Here is a 19,809-nt window from a genome sequence, read left to right on the forward strand (position 1 = left end):
CTGTCTCAAGAATAAATAAACATTTAAATGTTATTATTATTAAATTAAATATTATTAAATGTTTATTTTTGAGAGAGAAAGAGAGAGACAAACAGAGAGAGAGACAGTGTGAGCAGGGAAGGGCTGAGAGAGAAGGAGACACAGAATTCAAAGCAGGCTCCAGGCTCTGAGCTATCAGCACAGAGCCTGATGCAGGGCTCAAACTCACAAACTGTGAGATCATGACCCCCTGAGCCAAAGTCAGATGCTTTACCGACTGAGCCACCCAGGTGCCCCTTTTCTTTCTTTTTTTTTTTTTTTAACTTTTTAAAAAGTTTATTTATTTATTTTGAGAGATGGAGGGAGAGAGAGAAAATGAGGGAGAGAGAGAGGCAGAGAGATAGGGAGAGAGAGAGAATTCTAAGCAGGTTCTGCACTGTCAGCACAGAGCCCTATGTGGGGCTCAGACTCATGAACCATGAGATCATGACCTAAGCCAAAATCAAAAGTTAAACACTCAACTGACTGAGGCACTCAGGCGCCCCTTTTCTTTAAACTTTTTTTAACAGTTTGAGAGCGAGCAATTTGATGGATCTATTCAAAGTGCCTTTTGCTTTGAGTTTCCTCTATTTTTTTTATTTTCAATTTCAATGAGTTTTTTCTGTAATTTTTATAATTTATTTTCTTCTGCTAGCTTTAAGTTAATGTTGCTCTTCTTTGTTTAGTTTGCTAAAGTGTAAGCTTAGATTATTGATTTTATTTTCTCTTCAGCTTGAGATATAATTGACATATAACTTTGTGTAAGTTTAAGGTATATAGTGTGATTTCATAAACATATTGCAAACGATTACCACGATTAGATTAATTAACACATTCATTATTGTGTGTGTGTGTGTGTGTGTGTGTGTGGTTAGAACATTTAAAACCTATACTCTTAGCAGATTTCAAGTATACAACACAGTATTGTTAGTTATAGTCACCATGCTGTATGTTAGATTCCAAGAACTTATTTAATTACAACAGAAAATCTGTACTCTTTGACCACGATCTTCCCATTTCTCCCACTCCTCAGGCCCTGGAAACCACCAATCTACTCTGTTTCTATGAATTTGGCACTTTTAGATTCCACATATAAGTGCGATCATACTGTATTTGTCTTTTTTTTTTGACATAACAACATGAGTGAACTTTGAGGGCATCCTGTTTAGTTTTCACTATATACGATGCCTTTCAGGTTCATTCATGTTATAAGTGACTGGATTTTCTTCCTTTTTTATTATGGCTGAATAATATTCCTGTGTGTGTGTGTGTGTGTGTGTGTGTGTGTGTGTGTATTACTATACATTCTTTATCTATTTATCCATTGGTGGACACTTAGGTTTTTTCCAAATCGTGGCTATTGTGAATAATGCTGCAATGTAGTAAATACAGGGGTGCAGATAACTCTTTAAGAGTGATTCCATTTCCTTTGGATATATATACTTGGAAGTGGGACTGCTGGACCACATATGGTAGTTCTATTTTAAAATTAAAAAAATTTTTTTTAATGTTTATGATTTATGAGAGGCAGGGTGCAGGCGGGAGAGGGGCAGAGAGAGAGGGAGACATAGAATCTGAAGAAGGCTCAAGAATCTGAGCTGTCAGCACAGATCCCGACTCAGGGCCCGAACCCATGGACTGCAAGGTCATGACCTGAGCTGAAGTTGGATGCTTAACCGACTGAGCCAACTAGGTGCCCCTCTACTTTAAATTTTTGAGAAAGCTCCATACTGTCTTCCAAAGTAGCTGTACCAATCTGCATTTCTACCAATACTGCATGAGGGTACCTTTTTCTGCACATCCTTGCCAGTACTTGTTATGTCTTGTTTTCTGATAATAACCATTCTGAGAGGGTAAGGTCATGGATTATTGATTTTAAATTCTCTTTCTTTTCTGGGGTGCCTGGTGGCTCAGTTGTTTAGGCCACTAACTCTTGATTTTGGCTCAGGTCATGATCTCACAGTTCATGGGAACAAGCAGCACAAAGCCTGTTTGGGATTCTCTCTCCATCTCTGCCCCTCCCCTGCTTGTGCTTGTTCTCTCTCAAAATAAATAAACAAGCAAAAAAATTGGGCAGAGCCTTCAGTAGCTGTTGCCTTTGAATTTTTTTTCTTTTCTAACATATGCATTTTAATGCTATAAATTTCCCTCCAAGCACTGCTTTTGCTGCATCTCACACATTTCGATCATTTGTATTTTAACTTTCATTTAGTTCAAAATATTAAAAAATTCCTCGACATTTTTTTTGACCTATGTGCAACTTAGAGGTGTGTTGTTTAATCTCTATGTATTCTGGGATTTTCCAGTTATCCTTCTGTTATTGATTTCTAGTTTAATTCCCCTGTTGTCTGAGAATATATTTTGTATGATTTCTTTTATTAAATTATTTTGGTGTGTTTTACGGTACAGAAAGTGGTCTATCTTGGTGAATGTTCCATGTGAGCTTGAGAAGAATGTGCATTTTGTTGTTGTCTGATGAAGTATTCTATAAATGTTAATTGGATCCAGTTCATTGATATTGCTATTCAGCTCAAGTATATCCTTACTGATTTTCTGCCTACTGGATTTGTCAACTGCTGATAGAAATATGTTGAGTTCTCCAACTATAATAGTGGATTTGTTTATTTCTTCTCGTTCTATCAGTTTTTGCCTCATGTATTTTGATGTTCTGTTACTAAGTACATATATATTAAGGATTATTATGTCTTCTTGGAGAACTGGCCCCTTTTGTAACTGTGGAATGCCTCTCTTTATCCCTGTAATTTTCATGTTTTGAAGCCTGTTTTGTCTAAAATTTATATAGGCACTTCAGCTTTCTTTTGATTTGTGTTAGCATGGTAGACCTTTCTCTGTATTTTGTTGTTGAAGAAATCTGTTTTTAAGAAATATTTTTATTTGTTTTAGAACTATTTTTAGTATTTCTACTATGTATGCTTTCCTGGAAGAGTACCTTTTCCAGACTCTTCCTGCTTTCAGTGCAACTAGTCTGGCAGTGAGGCTACAGGGTGTGGAAAGTGAGGGCCAGAGTGTTGATAACACCTCCTTGTTTTTTTTTTTGTTTTTTTTTTTTTGTTTTGTTTTAAAGTCCTGGCCTCTGTTTTTAGTAGAAAATATTTGGAAAGGTAAAACATATAAGCTCAGTCATAGAGAAGTTAAATGACTGCCTAAAGTCATTTAAGTACTGGGAAAAAAAATGAAGCCCAGTGCTGTTCAGTGTCTGTACTCAGGGTCTATTTGCTTGTTCTAGCACTGATTCTTTATCAGTTCATTCATCTATTTATCTATCTATCATATATATACACACACACACACACACACATATGTATATGTATATATATACACACACACACATATATATGTATATATATGCTAATTACATTCAAAATGTTGTGTAAATATTATCACTACTTATAAACTTTTAAATCACCCCAAACAGAGGCTCTGTACCTGCTAAACAATAATTTACATTGCCTCTCCCCTCAGGTCCTGGTAGCCTTGAATTTACTTTCTGTCTTTATTAATTTGCCTATTATAGATATTTCATATAAATGTAATCATACAATATTTATCCTTTTGTATCTGGATTATTTCACTTAGCATGTCTTCAAGGTTCCCCCAGGTTGTAGCATGTATCAGAATGTCATTTCTCTTTATGACTTAATAATATTCCATTCTATGTATATACCACATTTTGTTTGTTTATTCATATGTTGACAGACACTGGGTTGTTTCCAACTTTTGGCTATTATGAATAATGCCACAATGAACACTGATGTTCTGTATCTGAGTTCCTTTTTCCTTCCTTCCTTCTTTTCTTTCTTTTTTAATGTTTATTTTGAGAAAGAGAGAGTGAGCAGGGAGGGGCAGAGAGAGGCAGAGAGAGAATCCCAAACAGGCTCCACACTGTCAGCACAGCACAATGCAGGGTTTGATCCTACGAACTGAACTGTGAGATCATGACCTGAGCTGAAATCAAGAGTCAGATGCTTAACCAGCTGAGCCACCCAGGTGCCCTGTTCCTCTTTTCTATTCTTCTGGTTATATACCTAGGAGTGGAATAGCTGGGTTATATTGTACTTCTATTTAAAATTTTTAGGAACAGGGGTCATGGCCAGCTCATGGCATGTGACTCTTGATCTTGGGATTGTGAGTTTGGGCCCTACATTGGGTATAGAGCTTATATTAAAAAAAATAAAAAATAAAAATTTCAAGAACAATCAAACTATTTTCCACAGCAGCTGTCCCATTTTACATTCCCACCAGCAATATACAACATTCCAATTTCTCCACATCCTTGCCAACTTTATTATTTTTTATAATAGCCATTCTAATGGGTGTGAGGTAGTATCTCATGGTGGTTTTGATTTGCATTTCCCTAATGACTAATGATTAATGATGTTGAGTATCTTTTCATGAGTTTATTATTTATATATGTTCTTTGGAGAAATGTCTTTTCAAGTCTTTTGCCCATTTTTAAATTGGATTGGTTGTTTTTTTGTTGTTGAGTTGTAGTTCTTTATATATTTGTATATTAAGCCCTTTCAGATATATGTTTTACAAATATTCCATCCTATAGGGTGTCTTTTTACTTTCTTAACAATATTCTTGGATGAACAAAAGCTTTTAAGTTAAAAAAAATTTTTTTAATGTTTATTCTTGAGAGAAAGAGAGAGAGACAGAGACAGACAGAAAGCATGAACAGGGTAGGGACAGAGTGAGAGAGGGATACCAAGCAAGAGAAGGTCACAAAATCTGAAGCAGGCTCCAGGCTCTGAGTTGTCAACACAGAGCCCGATGCAGGACTCGAACTCACAAGCTGTGAGATCATGACCCGAGCCAAAGTCAGACACTTAACTGACTGAGCCACCTAGATGCCCCAAAAGCTTTTAAGTTTTTAAAGAAGATTTTAGTTTTAAGTAATCTCTATACACAATATGGGGCTTGAACTTACAACCCCAAGATCAAGAGTAACATGCTCCACTGACCAAGCAGGCCAGGCACCCCCCAAAGTTTTTAATTTTGATAAGGTCCAATTTACTTTTTCTTTTGTTGTTCATGCTATTGGTGTCATATCTAAGAATCCATTGACAAGTCAAGGTCATAAAGATTTATCCCTACATTTTCTTCTATGAAGTTTATGGCTTTAGCTCTTATATTTAGGTCATTGGTGTATCCCTTTACTTTTACTCCATCTGTATCTTTATATTTAAACTGGGTTTCTTGTAGACCACATATAATTAGGCTTTGGTGTTTTTGTTTCAAATGTGCTCTGTCAGTCTCTGCCTTTTGATTGGCATATTTAGACCATTAACATTTAAAGTGATTACTGATATAGTTGGATTAACATCTACCATATTTGTAACTTTTTATTACACTTGTTCTTTGTTTCTTTTAAAAAAAATCTTCCCCATATTTTTGGCCATCTCTGGCTTACAGTGAGCATTATTTTATAATTTCATTTTCTTTTCTCTCTTGTTAATTATACTTCCTTTGAAGGTTATTTTAGTGTTTACCTTAGAGTTGCAGTATATGTTTACAATGAGTCTAAGTTCATTTTCAAATAACTATACCACTTCATAAGGTGCCTTATAACAGTATTCTCAATTTTTCCTTTCCTTCTGTAATTTCATTGCTGTCATTCATTTCACTTATCTTTAAGCTATAATCACCCAATATATTGCTACTATACATTGCTAGTATTATTTTAAAATTTTTAAAAATATTTATTTTTAAATCTCTATACCCAATGTGGGGCTCGAACTTATAATCCTGAGATCAAGAGTTACATGTTCTACTACTGAGGCAGCCAGGCACCCCTGCTATTATTTTAAACAAGCAGTTATCTATTAATTCATTTAAGAATTAAAAAAAAAGGTTTTATTTTACCTTCATTTATTCCTTCTCTAACACTCTTCCTTTCTTTATGTAGATCTGAGTTTCACATTTATATATTTTTCCTTTTCTCTGAAGGACTTCTTGCAAAGCAGATCTATTGGCAGCAAATTCCCTCAGTTTGTCTAAGAAAGTATTTCTCCTCTACTATTGGAGGGTAATTTATTTGGATACCGAATTCTAGGTTGGTGATTATTCTTTCAACATTTTACATATTCACTTCACTCTCTCTTGCTTGCATGGTTTGTGAAAGTGATGTAATTTTTATCCTTGTTTCTCAATAGGTAAGGTCTGGTTTTGTTGTATGGTTTCTTTAAAAATTTCTCTGTCTTTGGTATTCTGCAGTTTGAATATATGTTTAGGAGAAAATATTTTGGTGTTCATATTTCTTGGTTTTCTTTGAGCTGCATTCTAGTATCTGTCACTAATTTTGGAAAATTCTCAGCCATTATTACTTCAAATATTTCTTCTGCTCCTTTCTTCTCCTTCTGGTATTCCCATGATGTACATGTTAGGTATATTTTCTAATTGTCCCACAGTTCTCAGATATTCTGTACTAGGTACCTCCCCACCATTCATTTTTTTCTCTTTGCATTTCAATTTAAGCAGTTTCAATTACATTTATAATTTAAAATTTTGGAAATATTCACATGGTTCAATATTGAAAAGATACAAAAAGGTTAATAATTAAAAGTTCTTTCTCTCCCTCACCCCTGACTCTCATTCACCCACTTCTAACTTATATGCAACCAATAATATCAATTTTTGGATTACATAACAGGATATTCTATGGTTAATAAGGAAATACATTATGTAGTTCGTCTCCTTAAAAATAACAACAAGAAGAACAACGACAACAACAAAAACCTTAAAGAGTAGGCTAGTATATACATATTTGCATGTTATACCCCCCCACATCAGCATATCTTGGAGATTCTTCCATACCAGTACATAAAGAGCTTCTTTTCCTTTAAATGGCTGCATAGTATTCCATTTATGGATGTACAGATCCACGACTCCTTATTCAAAATCCTTGGGTTTTGAATGTGTTTTGGAATTCAGATTTTTTTTAAGTTACAGAGATATAATTTATGCATACATTATACATAATTTTTACAGTGGGCTTGGAGCAAGATCCCATAATTAAACACATTACTATTTGTGCAGGGAATGAATAAATATTCACACTAGTTGGGATGAAGAGCAAAATCAGTATTGTAATTTATCAATACAGAAATGAAATAGGGTGATATAGACCATAAATACTTGGTACTCTTTATTTCTAAGAAAACATTCAATAAACATAAAACCAAGCTAAATATCTCTACATACATATGCAGAGAGTATTTGCTACATCTGGTTTCTTGAGGATATTGGATAAAAGGTTTCATCAGGTTTGCTATTAGAACTGAATATTTAATGATGGGGCAGGAATGGGATTCTTTACAACTAAAATAGATGACCTTTAAAAATGTGTAGTTCTAGGGTAACATAACTCATTAATATGGTTTTCTAGATAAGCAGTGTCTTCAATTAAGCAAGAGCCATAACTCTTCACTGATAAACACACGTTATTCAAGACCAATTAAGTGCTCATACATTTCCCCCATATTGTCTATGGAGATTTTTTCCATCTGTTATATTTCACCATAGTCATCAATACTAGTCTCATGCTTATTTGGGTTACACCATTTTAGCAATTTTTCTATCTTGCAAGGAATGTACAACAGGTACATAACATATTCAGTATTTTTTTAATATGAGATTGCTCTACTTCAGCGCTTTACAACCTTAGTGCACATAAAAGTCATCTTGAGAATTTGTTTAACATATAGATTCTTGGGCTACACTCACAGAGATTCTGATTCAGTGGATCTGGGAATTTGTATTTTTAACAAGCTTACAAGCAATGTTGACGCTACTTGTCCACTGACCACACTTTTGAGTAGCAAGGCTCTGACTTATTTAGACTTTTAGTCAATAAAATTTTAGCATAAGTAGTAAGACTATATATCTTTTCAGTAGTGACAAAATCCTTCAAAGTCTTTATCTACAGGTTTATTTTCAAACGTTATTGTAAGCCAAAGTGTCTGCCAAATATTTATCAATCATTCCAACCACCAGCAACTGTGTAAATGGCATCGTTAAGGTAGGCCTGATCAAGCTTCCACAATAACTTTTTAAGGAAGTATTAGACGTTAGCTGCTGCCAAGTATAGAGTATAAAAATTAAAAAATAAATATTACATTTGCTCTTCACTAGGAGTAAAATTTCTTGGTCACAAGAAGTTTAGGAGGGGTATGTGTGGAACGGTGTTCCAGGAATAGTATAATCAATATGGTTTTCTTCCATTCCTGTTTGTGTGCAATGAGTTCATATAATTGGTAAAGATTATTAGGTCAGTTAGAAAATATCTCTTCGATTACTTATTCTTTTTTGTTTACACACTAACAATGAAATTGTGAACAACTTCTGAAACATCCTGGATGTTGGCTTTTTCTAACTTTACCTGTCCCCTGCATTGGCACATCCCAGAACTTTCAATCTGTGTTTAAAGTCCTTAAAATCTCTTGTTTGCTCATTAATCATTGTTATTTATTTATTTTTTAAAAAGAATATCAGCACTGCATACATGTTTAGGACTAAGATTTTCATTAAAAATGATCTTAACAAATTTGTCAATATAACTTTCATCTACTTCATGGTAAGTAGAAGCTTCTTCATCATAGATATTCAGATATTTTATACCATGATGCTTCTTAACTTTCTGCAATCAATTCTGGTATTTTATACTCACCTTAAATATGTTCAGTCCTTCATGGCATATTCTAGCTTGTTTCATGACCAAAAATCATTCAGTGGCATAGTCACACTGCTTCATTGTTGAAACTATTCAATCATGCTCATGTCAACATCTTCATTTTTTGCCCTCTGAAAAATATTCTATTCTTCATTAGTTCTGGTCATTGTTGTTCTGGTAAAACTTCAATACTTTTTCTATTTTTTTTTTCAAGTCATGTCATGTTAATTGCCACACCCTATTCTTTAGTAAGATGCCTTACAGACATACCTGGATCAAGTTTCTACACTAACTCTATTTTCTGTGCTACTAAAAATGATAGATGCTTCCATTTTTTCTTATTCTCATCTTCAATTTTCTGGACATTTTTATAGGACAATTAAACTCAAACGGACAAAACAACAACAACATAAACAAAGAAGGCAACACAGTATTAGTGAACAGCAAAGATGTATATGACTAAGAGTGATGAGACCAATGCCTAATGTCAGTTGGGGTCAGGTTTTGCTGTGGAACTTAACAAAAAAAGTTTGGATGTACAAGGCTTTTCAGATTTTGGAATTCCACATAAGAGATTTTGGATATATTTAATCAGTCTCCTATTGATGAATACTTAGAATGTTTCAAATATTTTGCAATCATAAACAATGTTGGACTGAAAAACCTAGTACAAACATCATTTCACATTTGTACAAATATATTTGTAAGATAAAATCTTGGAAACGAAATTGCTGGGTCAAAGGATATGTGCACTATAATTTTCATAGATATGCCAAATTGCCCTTCACAAAGGGTTACCAATCTATACTCCCACTCCACATCTTTGCAAACACAATGTTTTATCAAAATGTTTTCTTTTATTTTGAAATAATTTCAAAATTACAGAAATGTTCCAAGAATAGTACAGAGAAATCTTTTCTTACCCTTGAAGCATTCAAAAGTATGTGACTTGACAGCCCATCACTCCTGAACACTGTAGTCTATACTTCTGGCAAAGAAGGACAATTTTCTACATACCCATAATACAACCGTCAAAATAAGGAAATTAATATTGATATAGTACTACCATCTACCAGATCCTATTCAAGTTTCACCAATTGTTTCAATTAAGTACTTTATAACAAACAGATTTCATACAAGATCATATTTGTCATGTCTCTTTAGTCTTTGTCATTTTGGGAAAACTCCTTAATCTTCCCTTGACATTTATGATCTTGACACTTTGTAGATTAGACCAGTTATTTTGTTAAGTATGTCCTTCTTTCTGGGTATGCCTGATGTTTCCTCAAGTTCTTATAGCTTCCTTACAGGTGATATATATAAATATGACTTGACCCATTTCTGATGGTATTAACTGTGATCATTTGATTAAAGTGATGTCTGCCAAATTTCTCTAATGTAAAGTTACACATTTTCCCTTTGTGATTGACAAGTATTTTGTGGAAAGATAATTTGAGACTATGTAAATATCCCTTATCAAATGTTAACCCACTAGTTTTATTATCCATTGATGTTTCTAGGCTGAACTAAGTATTATATGGTTGCCAAATGGTATATTCTTTTTTTCCCAAATGTTATATTCTCATTTCATCATTCCTTCCACAATCACCAGTTGGCATTCCACTCTTTTCATTTATTTGTTTATACCATATAAAACTCATGGATATCTATTTTATTCAATGAGTTATAATCAGTTGCCATCATTACTTATCTATACATTTATGTACAGCTTTAAAACTGAGGTATAACTGACATACAATAATCAGTGTATATTTGAAAATGTAAAATTTGATAAATTTTGACATATGTATACCTCCAAGAAACTATCACCACAATCAAGACAATGAACACATACATCATTTCCAAAGTTTCCTTGTGACCTCTGGTAATCCCTTCTTCCCCTTCCATCATAGCTTGCCCCAGCTCCCATTCCCAGGAGACTGCTGATCTTCTTTCTGTCACTATAGTGTGCATTTTCTAGAATTTTATATAAGCAGAATAATACAATATACGGCTTTTCCTTTGGTCTGGCTTCTTTCACTTAGCAATAATTATTTTGAGATTCATTCACATTGTAGCATATATCAATAGTTTGTTCCTTTTCATTATTGAGTAGTATTCCACTGTATGGTTATATCACAGTTTGTTTATCCCTTCACATATGGATAGATATTTGGATTGTTTCCAGTTGCTGGTATTAAAAACAAAGCTGGTGTGAACATTCATGCTGAAGATTTTTTATAGATACATACTTCCCTTTCTTTTGGGTGTTATCTAGGAGTGCAATGGCTGAATCATGTCTATTCAACTTTTTAAGAAGTTGTAAAATGGTTTCTCAAAGTGGTCTTGCCACTTATGTTCTGCCTATGGTGTATGAAAGCTCCACTTGCTCCATGTCCTTGCCAGTCCTTGCTATAGTTTTTTGTTGTTGTTGTTGTTTTTTAACTTTAGCCATTTTCTTATCGTGATTCTATTGTATTTCCCTAGGGACTAATGATATGGAACATTTTTCCATCAGAATATCTTTTTTGGTGAAATGTCTCTTCATAGCTTTGCTCATTTTTAAAAAATAGGTTGTTCATTTTCTTATTGAGTTTTGAGACTTCTTTACATATTCTGGATGCAAGTCGTTTATGAGATATGTGGTTTGCAAATATTTCTTTCAATCTGTTGCTTTTCATTCTCAACAGAGACTTCATAAAGCAAAAGTTCTTAATTTTGGTAAGACAATTTATCAATTTTTTCTTTTACAGATTGTACTTAAAAAATTTTTTTTAATGTGTATTTATTTTGGAGACAGAGAGAGACAGAGCATGAGCATGGGAGGGGCAGAGAGAGAGGGAGACACAGAATCTGAAGCAGGCTCCAGACCTTGAGCTGTTAGCACAGAGCCCGATGCGGGGCTTGAACTCATGAACCACGAGATCATGACCTAAGCCGAAGTTGGACGCTTAACTGACTGAGCCACCCAGGTGCCCCTGGATTGTACTTTTAATGTTGTATCTACAAAATCTTTGCTTAATATAAAATGAAAATGATTTCTCTAATGTTTTCTTTTAAAAGTTTTATAGTTCTAGCTTTTACATCTAGGTCCTCAATCCCTCATAAATTAATTTTTGTGTATGTTGTAACATTTGTTGAAAAGACCATCTTTTTCTCAACAGAATTGACTTTGCCCTTTATTGAAATAAACTGACCACATACATATAAGTATACTTGGGACTTTCTTTTTCATTGATTTGTTTGTCTATCTTACCCCAATAATCCTTACTGGATACTATAGCTTTATAATATGTCTTGAAATTGGGTAGTGTTAGTCTTACCACTTTTGTTTGTCTTTTGCAAAGATGTTTTTGGCTACTGTAGGTCCTTTGCATTTTCATACAAATGTTAGAATCAGATAATCAATTTCTTTTTTTTTTTAATTTTTTTTAACGTTTATTTATTTTTGAGACAGAGAGAGACAGAGCATGAATAGGGGAGGGGCAGAGAGAGAGGGAGACACAGAATCTGAAACAGGCTCCAGGCTCTGAGCTGTCAGCACAGAGCCCGACGCGGGGCTCGAACTCACGGACTGTGAGATCATGACCTGAGCCGAAGTCGGACGCTTAACCAACTGAGCCACCCAGGCGCCCCCAGATAATCAATTTCTATTCCAAAGCCTGTTGAGATTTTGATTGGAATTGCACTGAGTCTATACATCAATTTGTAGAAAATCAACATTCAACAATATTGAGTTTTCTAATTCATAAGTGCAAGATATCTTTCAATTTATTTAGGTCTTCTTTCATTTCTCTCAACAGTGTGTTATGATTTTCATCATATAGGCCTTGAATCTTTTGTTAAATTTATTCTAAAGTATTTCATACCTTCTTGATACTATTACAATAATTTTAAAATTTCAATTTCTGATTGTTCATTGCTGGTATATTGATTTTTGTATACTGATCTTGTATCCTGCAACCTTGCTAAACTCATTATTAATTTTAATAGCTACTTGTAGATTTCATAGGATTTTCTACATAGATGAGCATATCATCTGAGAATAAAGATAGTTTTACTTATTCCTTTTTTTTTTTTTTTTAAGATTTTATTTTCAAGTAACCTCTACATCCAATTTGGGGCTTGAGCCCACAACCCTGAGATCAAGAGTCTCATGCTCCACCAAATGAGCTAGCCAGGCACTCTTACTTCTTCCTTTCTAATGAGGCTACCTTTTATTTCTTTGTACTGTCTAACTGCATTGGTTAGAACCACTGGTATGATGTTGAATGAAGAGCTGAAGGCAAACATCGTTACCTTGTTCCTGATGTTAGGAAGAAAGGATTCTATCTTTTACCATTAAGTTTAAGGGTAGCTGTATATTAGATACCCTTTATCATATCCTTTATCGTGTTGAGAAAGTTTACTTCTTTTCCTAGTTTGTTGGGAGTTTTTACTGTTCTTATTAGGGATTAGTACTAGATTTTATTAAATGCTTTTTCTGTAGTTTTTTAAAGTTTATTTATTTTTTGAGAGAGAGTGAGAGAGAGCACACATGAAGAGAGCAGGGCAGGGCAAAGACGGAAAGACAGAATCCCAAGCAGGCTCTGCGCTGTAAGTGCTGAGCCTGACACAAGGCTCGAACTCATGAACTGTAAAATCACGACCTGAGCCAAAATCAAGAGTCAAGCTTAACTGACTGAACCACCTAGGTGCCCCACTTTTTCTGTATTATTAAGATGATGAAATAACCCAGGTGTTTTCTTTTTTACTCTATTATTATGGTAAATCACAGTGATTGCTTATTGAATGTTAAACTAAACTTACATTCCTGGGATAAACCCTACTTTGTCATGATGTTTTATCTTTTTACAATATATTATTGGATTCAATCTGTTAACATTTTTATTAAAAATTTTGCACCTATACTCATAAGGATATTAGTCTGTAGCTTTCTAACATTTATTCATTTTTGAGAGACCGAGCGTGAGCAGGGGAGGGGCAGAGAGAGAGAGAGAGAGGGAGACACAGAACTCGAAGCAGGCTCCAGGCTCTGAGCTATCAGCACAGAGCCTGATGCGGGGCTCAAACTCACAGACCATGAGATCATGACCTGAGCCGAAGTCGGATGCTTAACCGACTGAGCCACCAGGAGCCCCTGTAGTTTTCTTTTCTTATAATGATTTTTGACTGGTTTTGGTATCAGAGTAATGTTGGCTTCATAGACTGAGGTGGGAAATATTTCTTCCTCTTCAATTTTCTGGAAGAGTTTGTATAGAATTGCTATGTTTTCCTTAAATGTTTGGTAGAAGTGAAGCCAACTAGGCCTGGATTTTTCTTTGTGGAAAGGTTTTTAACTACAAATTCAACTTTTTTGAAATTCATTTCTATATATTATTTATTTTTATTGTGATAAAATATATGTAACATAAATTTTACCATTCTAACCATTTAAGGGTACAATTCAATGACATCAAGTCCATTCACAATGTTGTGTAACTATCACCACTATACATTTCCAGAACTTTTTCATCATTTCAAATAGAAACTCTATATTCATTAAATAATAACTAATTTCCCCAAGCTCTGTATTCTACTTTCTGTCTCTATGAATTTCTACTCTATTTTGCTTTCTGCCTCTTTGAATTTATGATATTAACTGTGGCCACTTTACTCAAGTGATGTCTGCAAGGTTACTCAATGGCAGAATTACACTTTTTACCTTTATGATTGATAAGTATTTTGTGGAGAGATGCTTTGATACCACACAAATATCCCATTGCTAATAAAATGCCCACTAGTTTAGCATCCACTGATGTTTCTTTGCTGTGGCTATTCTAGGTACCTCACATAAATAGAATCATACAATATTTCTCCTTTTGTGTCTGGTTTATTTTACTTAGTATGTATCAGGATTTCATTCCTTTTTACAACTAAATTAATATTCCAAAGAGTGTATATGTCATATTTTGTTTATTCATCTGTTTGATACATATTTCCAACTTTTTGTTATTGTGAATAATGTTGCTATGAACAGTGATATACAAGTATCTGTCTGAGTCCACGCTTTTAATTCTTTTGGGGTATGCCTAGTTCATTTTTATTTATTCTTGAATGAGCTTTGGTAGTTTATATCTTTCAAGGAATTAATCCATTTATGTTGTTTGTTTTATTGACATAAAATTCTTCATAATATTCTTTTATTATTATTTTTTGTCTTTAGAGTTTGTTTTGATGTCACCTTTCTCAATCTTGGGATTGGTGATTTTTATCTTCTTTTTGACTTGATCAGTCTGGACAGAGATTTCAATTTTATTTTTTCTTTTCAAACAAACAGTGTTTGGTTTCATTAATTTTATGTACTGTTTTTCTATATTCTATTTATTGATTTAGGCTCTGATCTTTATTATTTCCTTTCTTCTGCTTACTTTGAGTTTCATTTGATCTTTTTTTTAAATTTAAATTCAAGTTAGTTAACATACAGTGTAGTCTGGGCTTCAGGAGTAGAACCCAGTGATTCATCTCTTACATGTGACACCCAGTGCTCATCCCAAAAACTGCCCTTCTTAATGCCCGTCACTTATTTAATCCTTCCCCTGCCACCTCTCCTCCAGCAGCCCTCAGTTTGTTCTCTGTATTTAAGAGTCTCTCAGGGTTTACCTTCCTATTTTTATCTTCTTTTTCCTTCCCTTCCCCTATGTTCTGTTGAGTTTCTTAAATGCCATGTATGAGTGAAATCATATGATATCTGTCTTTTGCTTAGCATAATATCCTCTAGTTCCATCCACGTTGTTGCAAATGGCAAGATTTCATTCTTTTTCATCACCAAGTAATATTCCTGTGTGTGTGTGTGTGTGTGTGTAAGTGTGTGTGTGTGTACCTTCTTTACCCATTCATCAGTCAATGGACATTGGGCTCATTCCATAATTTGGGTATTGTTGATAGTGCTGCTAATAACATTGGGGTGCATGTGCCCATTTGAATCAGCATTTTTGTATCCTTTTGTATACCTAGTAGTACAACTGCTGGGTCATAGGGTAGTTCTACTTTTAATTTTTTGAGAAACCTCCATACGGTTTTCCAGAATGGCTGCACCAGTTTGCATTCCTACCAACAATGCAAAGGGGTTCCCCTTTCTCCGCATCCTCACCAACATCTGTTGTTTCCTAAGTTGTTAATTTTAGCCATTCTGACAGGTGTGAGGTGGTACCTCCTTTTTCTAGTTTCTGGTTAAGGTGGAAGCTGAGATCACTGATTTGAAAACTTTCTTCTTTTTAGGTACAGGCATTTGGTGTCAAAAACTTCCTTCTAAGTAAAGCTTTAGCTATATTCCAAAAATTTTGATACGCTGTTCTTTTAATTTTCATTCAGTTTAAACATTTTCAAATTTTTTTGTTTTTTATCCCCTTTGTCCAGTGAGTTATATGGAAGTGTGTGATTTAATTTCTCCAAATTTGGTGGATTTTCCACATATCTTTTTATTGTTGATTTTTAATTCAATTGAGGTTGTCTGAGAAGTTTTTTATTTCACCTTTGTTTCTGAAAGATATTTTCACTGATCTAGAATTCTTTAAAATTACTTTAAAGAATTTTCTCCACTTTCTTCTAGTTTACACTGCTTCTAGTGAGAAACATGCTCTCATGTTTATCTTTTGTACATAATGTCTTTTTTCTCTAGTTACTTTTAAATAAGACTTTCTCTTTAAATACTGGTTTTAAGCAATTTGATTATAGTGTGCCTTGGTATAGTTTTCTCTGTGTTTCTTGTGCTTGAGATTAATTGAACATTTTGGATCTGTAGTCATTCTATCCTGCTTGGAATCTGACATTCTATGCCATACCACTGCCATTCCCACCCCCACAGAGATGTCTATTATCAAATTTATTGATTTTTGCCTATAAGAGTGAAAATATTATGTCAGGGTAATTCTAATTCATATTTCTCAAGGGGGGACAAGGATTTTAATTGTTTAAAAGTTACTTGTATCTTTTCTACAACTGTCTGATCATATCCTTTGTTCAGTTTTTGTATTGGTGTATTGCTCATTTACATATTGATTTATCTGTATCTTTTACCTTTTCCATAATAAGTATGTATTTTGGGGGGCAACAAGATACAGTTATTTTTTTAAAAATGCTTTAAAATAGCCATAGTTTCCTGTTATCAGAAAAATACTCACAACCCATGCTAGTTAGTATTTCATTATAGCTTCTCAGGGGCTTATTTTCATCTTCTTTGTAATTAAACCTACCTAGATAACAGGGAGGTATGTGAGCTTAAAAACTTGAGAGTTACTCTGGGCTGCCTATCTTCTGACAAGGAGCCCTGGAAATATCACAAACTCTCATAACTATAAAGAGATTTATAGCACTATCTTAGTCATGACTTTACTGGATCTTCCAAAGGCCCCAAAAGGCTGACAGGATCACTGACAATGACCCCCATTTTATAGACTTTGAACCTAAGGATTGCAAAGGTGAAGTGACTATCATACAGAAGGTTAGACTTAGAAGTTATCTTGAAGATGATTTCATACTATGTACTCAGCATCCCACAGTTAGTAACAAAGGCAAAACTCTGGCTTGGACCCAGGCGCTCATTCTAATGGCAGCAATCAAAGTAGCCATCTATTCTAAGTTGTCAAGTATATCACTTGAGTAGTCACTCTAAGTAGTCAAGAATAGCTTTTCTTCTTCAGGAGACTGCAGACCAAGCTCCTGATAGGCCATGACTGGGCCAGCATAATGGGGGTGTTGGAGCCTAAAGTCTATCTATGCTCACCTTTGGCAGCGGTCAGCATGGTGGAGGCCAGTTCACACTGCTGTGATTCCAAGTGTCCAAGCGTGAACCAGCGAGGATAACGGCTGGGCACCACAGACACCATATGGTGAGGGTGAGAAGTGTCTCCTGTAGAAGTTGAGCTTTCTAGAACAGGTAACCTAGAAGACCCAGGGAGAGTCATCAGCCACCATCCAGACCCTTACTGTTCTGAGCTACCTTAGAGAAATTTGTTCTTCGCTGGGGAGGAACTGGGCAGGAAAGGGTTAACTATGAGTTTTAAAGGTTTTAAAACTTAGGGGCACTTGGGTGGCTCAGTTGGTTAAGCATCCAACTTTGACACAGGTCATGGTCTCATGGTTCGTGAGTTTGAGCCCCACATTGGGCTCTGCACTGACAGTGTGGAGCCTGCTTGGGATTCTCTCTCTCTCTCTGCCACTCCCCATTCCCCCCTCCCCCATCTCAAAATAAATAAATAAACTTAAAAAAAGGCTTTAAAACTTCAGAGTACTATACTGTAAATGAGGTGAGTGTCTGGGTACAAGAAGAACTCAAGCTGAATACTCCTTACTGCAAATGGATTTGAAAAGCAGTTCAAAAGCCCTAAAATTATTTTATAAAGTATAAGAAATATATGCCAAGGAATCCTCAGCAGTCCTTTTCTGGTTCAAGTGAAGAGCTGTCACAGCCCTCTTATCTAAATAAAATTCTTCTGTATGGTCTGCTGCATCCTAGAGGTCCCCCTGCCTAATCCAAGGATCCTGTTCTAGTTTGAAAATGAGATACCCATAGCTCACTGTTCTAAAGTCTCGGTGTAGAAACTTACTTTTACTTCCTTCAGATGTATCTGGTGACCTATGCCTGGGAACCATAATTCATTTGAGCTATGGAAGGGCTTCAACTTCTTCTCAGTCTGCCTAATGGGCCTCAGAATCAGAACAAAGATACTCAGGTCTTGGGTGCTCCCTATCTATTAAAAAATCAGGGGCTTCCTCGGACAACCCACCAAGAGTACAGGTAGCCAAATGGGTCACTAGCAAGGCATTCCAAATAGGAACCCTACATCATATGAAAATCCTTGAGCCATTTTTGGGTGGGCTTGGTGCAATATTGTTAGGTCCAACAGAATAGACAGAGGGTAAGAGAAGAAAGCGAGATATACAAAGCGCAATAGAGACTTCTGCTTTGATGGAGGCAACTGGACTGGGAAAGGGCTACCTACCTCATGGCACGTAAGGCTAATTTATAGGACAGGTCTGGATCATGAGGCAGTAGAGCTGAGAACAAATACTTGGCAAAGGTATGCATGGGAACACTCTCTCGGTGAATGACTTCTCCTAAACCACTGAAGGGGCCCCCTGCAGGAAGAAGATAAGACAGCCAGTTATTTATCTGTATGCTTCTAATTTGTCCACCTGGACTAGGGTCTTGCACATGTTTGCTGGCCATGGGAACTTTCACTACACTTTCATGTAAAAAAATATTTCTGTGCAGTGCTCTGTTGGAGGGGAACCCAGAATCATGGGCCTAAGACACTGTGATAAAACTCCTCTCTACTTACCTTCCAGTAGTAAGATACATTGTTTCTGCAGTGTTTGCACTAGCTCATCGTCCAGCTGTAGCTCCTGAAGTCGACTTAGGAGCTGCTCCTCATTACGGCACACCTTGTCCTGTGCGTAGAGGCCTTCAGGCATCACCCTCTGTTGACCCATCCCCATCAGAGCAACTTCCAGGGCCAATGACAGGTAGGATTCATGGCTGTTTGGGCAGCCTGTAGCCATAGGTACATGCTGGTACACAGGGGGTCTGCTTTCATTCATATCTGAGGGCAACAGGGGACCAGATTCTTTAGGTCAGCTCTGTGGATTTTTCTGCTCCTCTCTCCCTCCCACTCTGGAATAGTGACAGTTAAGTCATCAGATAGCACTGGGAAGCTGAATCAGAACCCCAGAGCAGTAAGGAAAATATACTGAAAAAAGCTTATACAGAGCCACAAAGATTCCCAACTCCTTCCCAGTATGTGAAGTGGCTAGACGAGTTGGGGAAGAAGAAGATCTTATATTAATTGTTAACACATTATGTAATACCATGATTATCTGGTTTTGTATCTGTCTCTTTCAGGACAGTGCAAGCATCTTAAAGAGAAGAGACTTTAACTCATTGCCCTATGCATCTCCAGGGCATAGCATATGGAAGGAGCTAAGTGTATATCAGTGGTGAATAAATCCCAAGTACAATCTCAGGTTTTCAAGATGTAAATGTCATTATGTAGATGAAACAGACCAAAGACTATGATTTCCTTTCATGGAATTAGAGGGAAGATAAGGGCAGCTCTAGC

At 35.5% G+C, this 19,809-nt stretch overlaps 1 protein-coding gene across 1 annotated transcript in view; it reads right to left on the reverse strand.

Annotated features, from left to right (window-relative positions):
* The window catches only part of ZSWIM5 (zinc finger SWIM-type containing 5), a 240,203-nt gene that overhangs the window by 10,547 nt on the left and 209,847 nt on the right, over positions 1 to 19,809 (reverse strand). Inside the window, exons 9-11 of the mRNA XM_027059344.2 lie at positions 19,033 to 19,293; positions 18,694 to 18,829; positions 17,475 to 17,632 (exon numbers count right to left, since the gene is read on the reverse strand). Coding sequence (XP_026915145.1) covers positions 17,475 to 17,632; positions 18,694 to 18,829; positions 19,033 to 19,293 — 555 coding nt within the window. The remainder of the gene's footprint in view (positions 1 to 17,474; positions 17,633 to 18,693; positions 18,830 to 19,032; positions 19,294 to 19,809) is intronic.

The sequence above is a fragment of the Acinonyx jubatus genome, chromosome C1 (genome assembly GCF_027475565.1).
Source record: "Acinonyx jubatus isolate Ajub_Pintada_27869175 chromosome C1, VMU_Ajub_asm_v1.0, whole genome shotgun sequence".
Lineage (NCBI taxonomy): Eukaryota > Metazoa > Chordata > Mammalia > Carnivora > Felidae > Acinonyx > Acinonyx jubatus.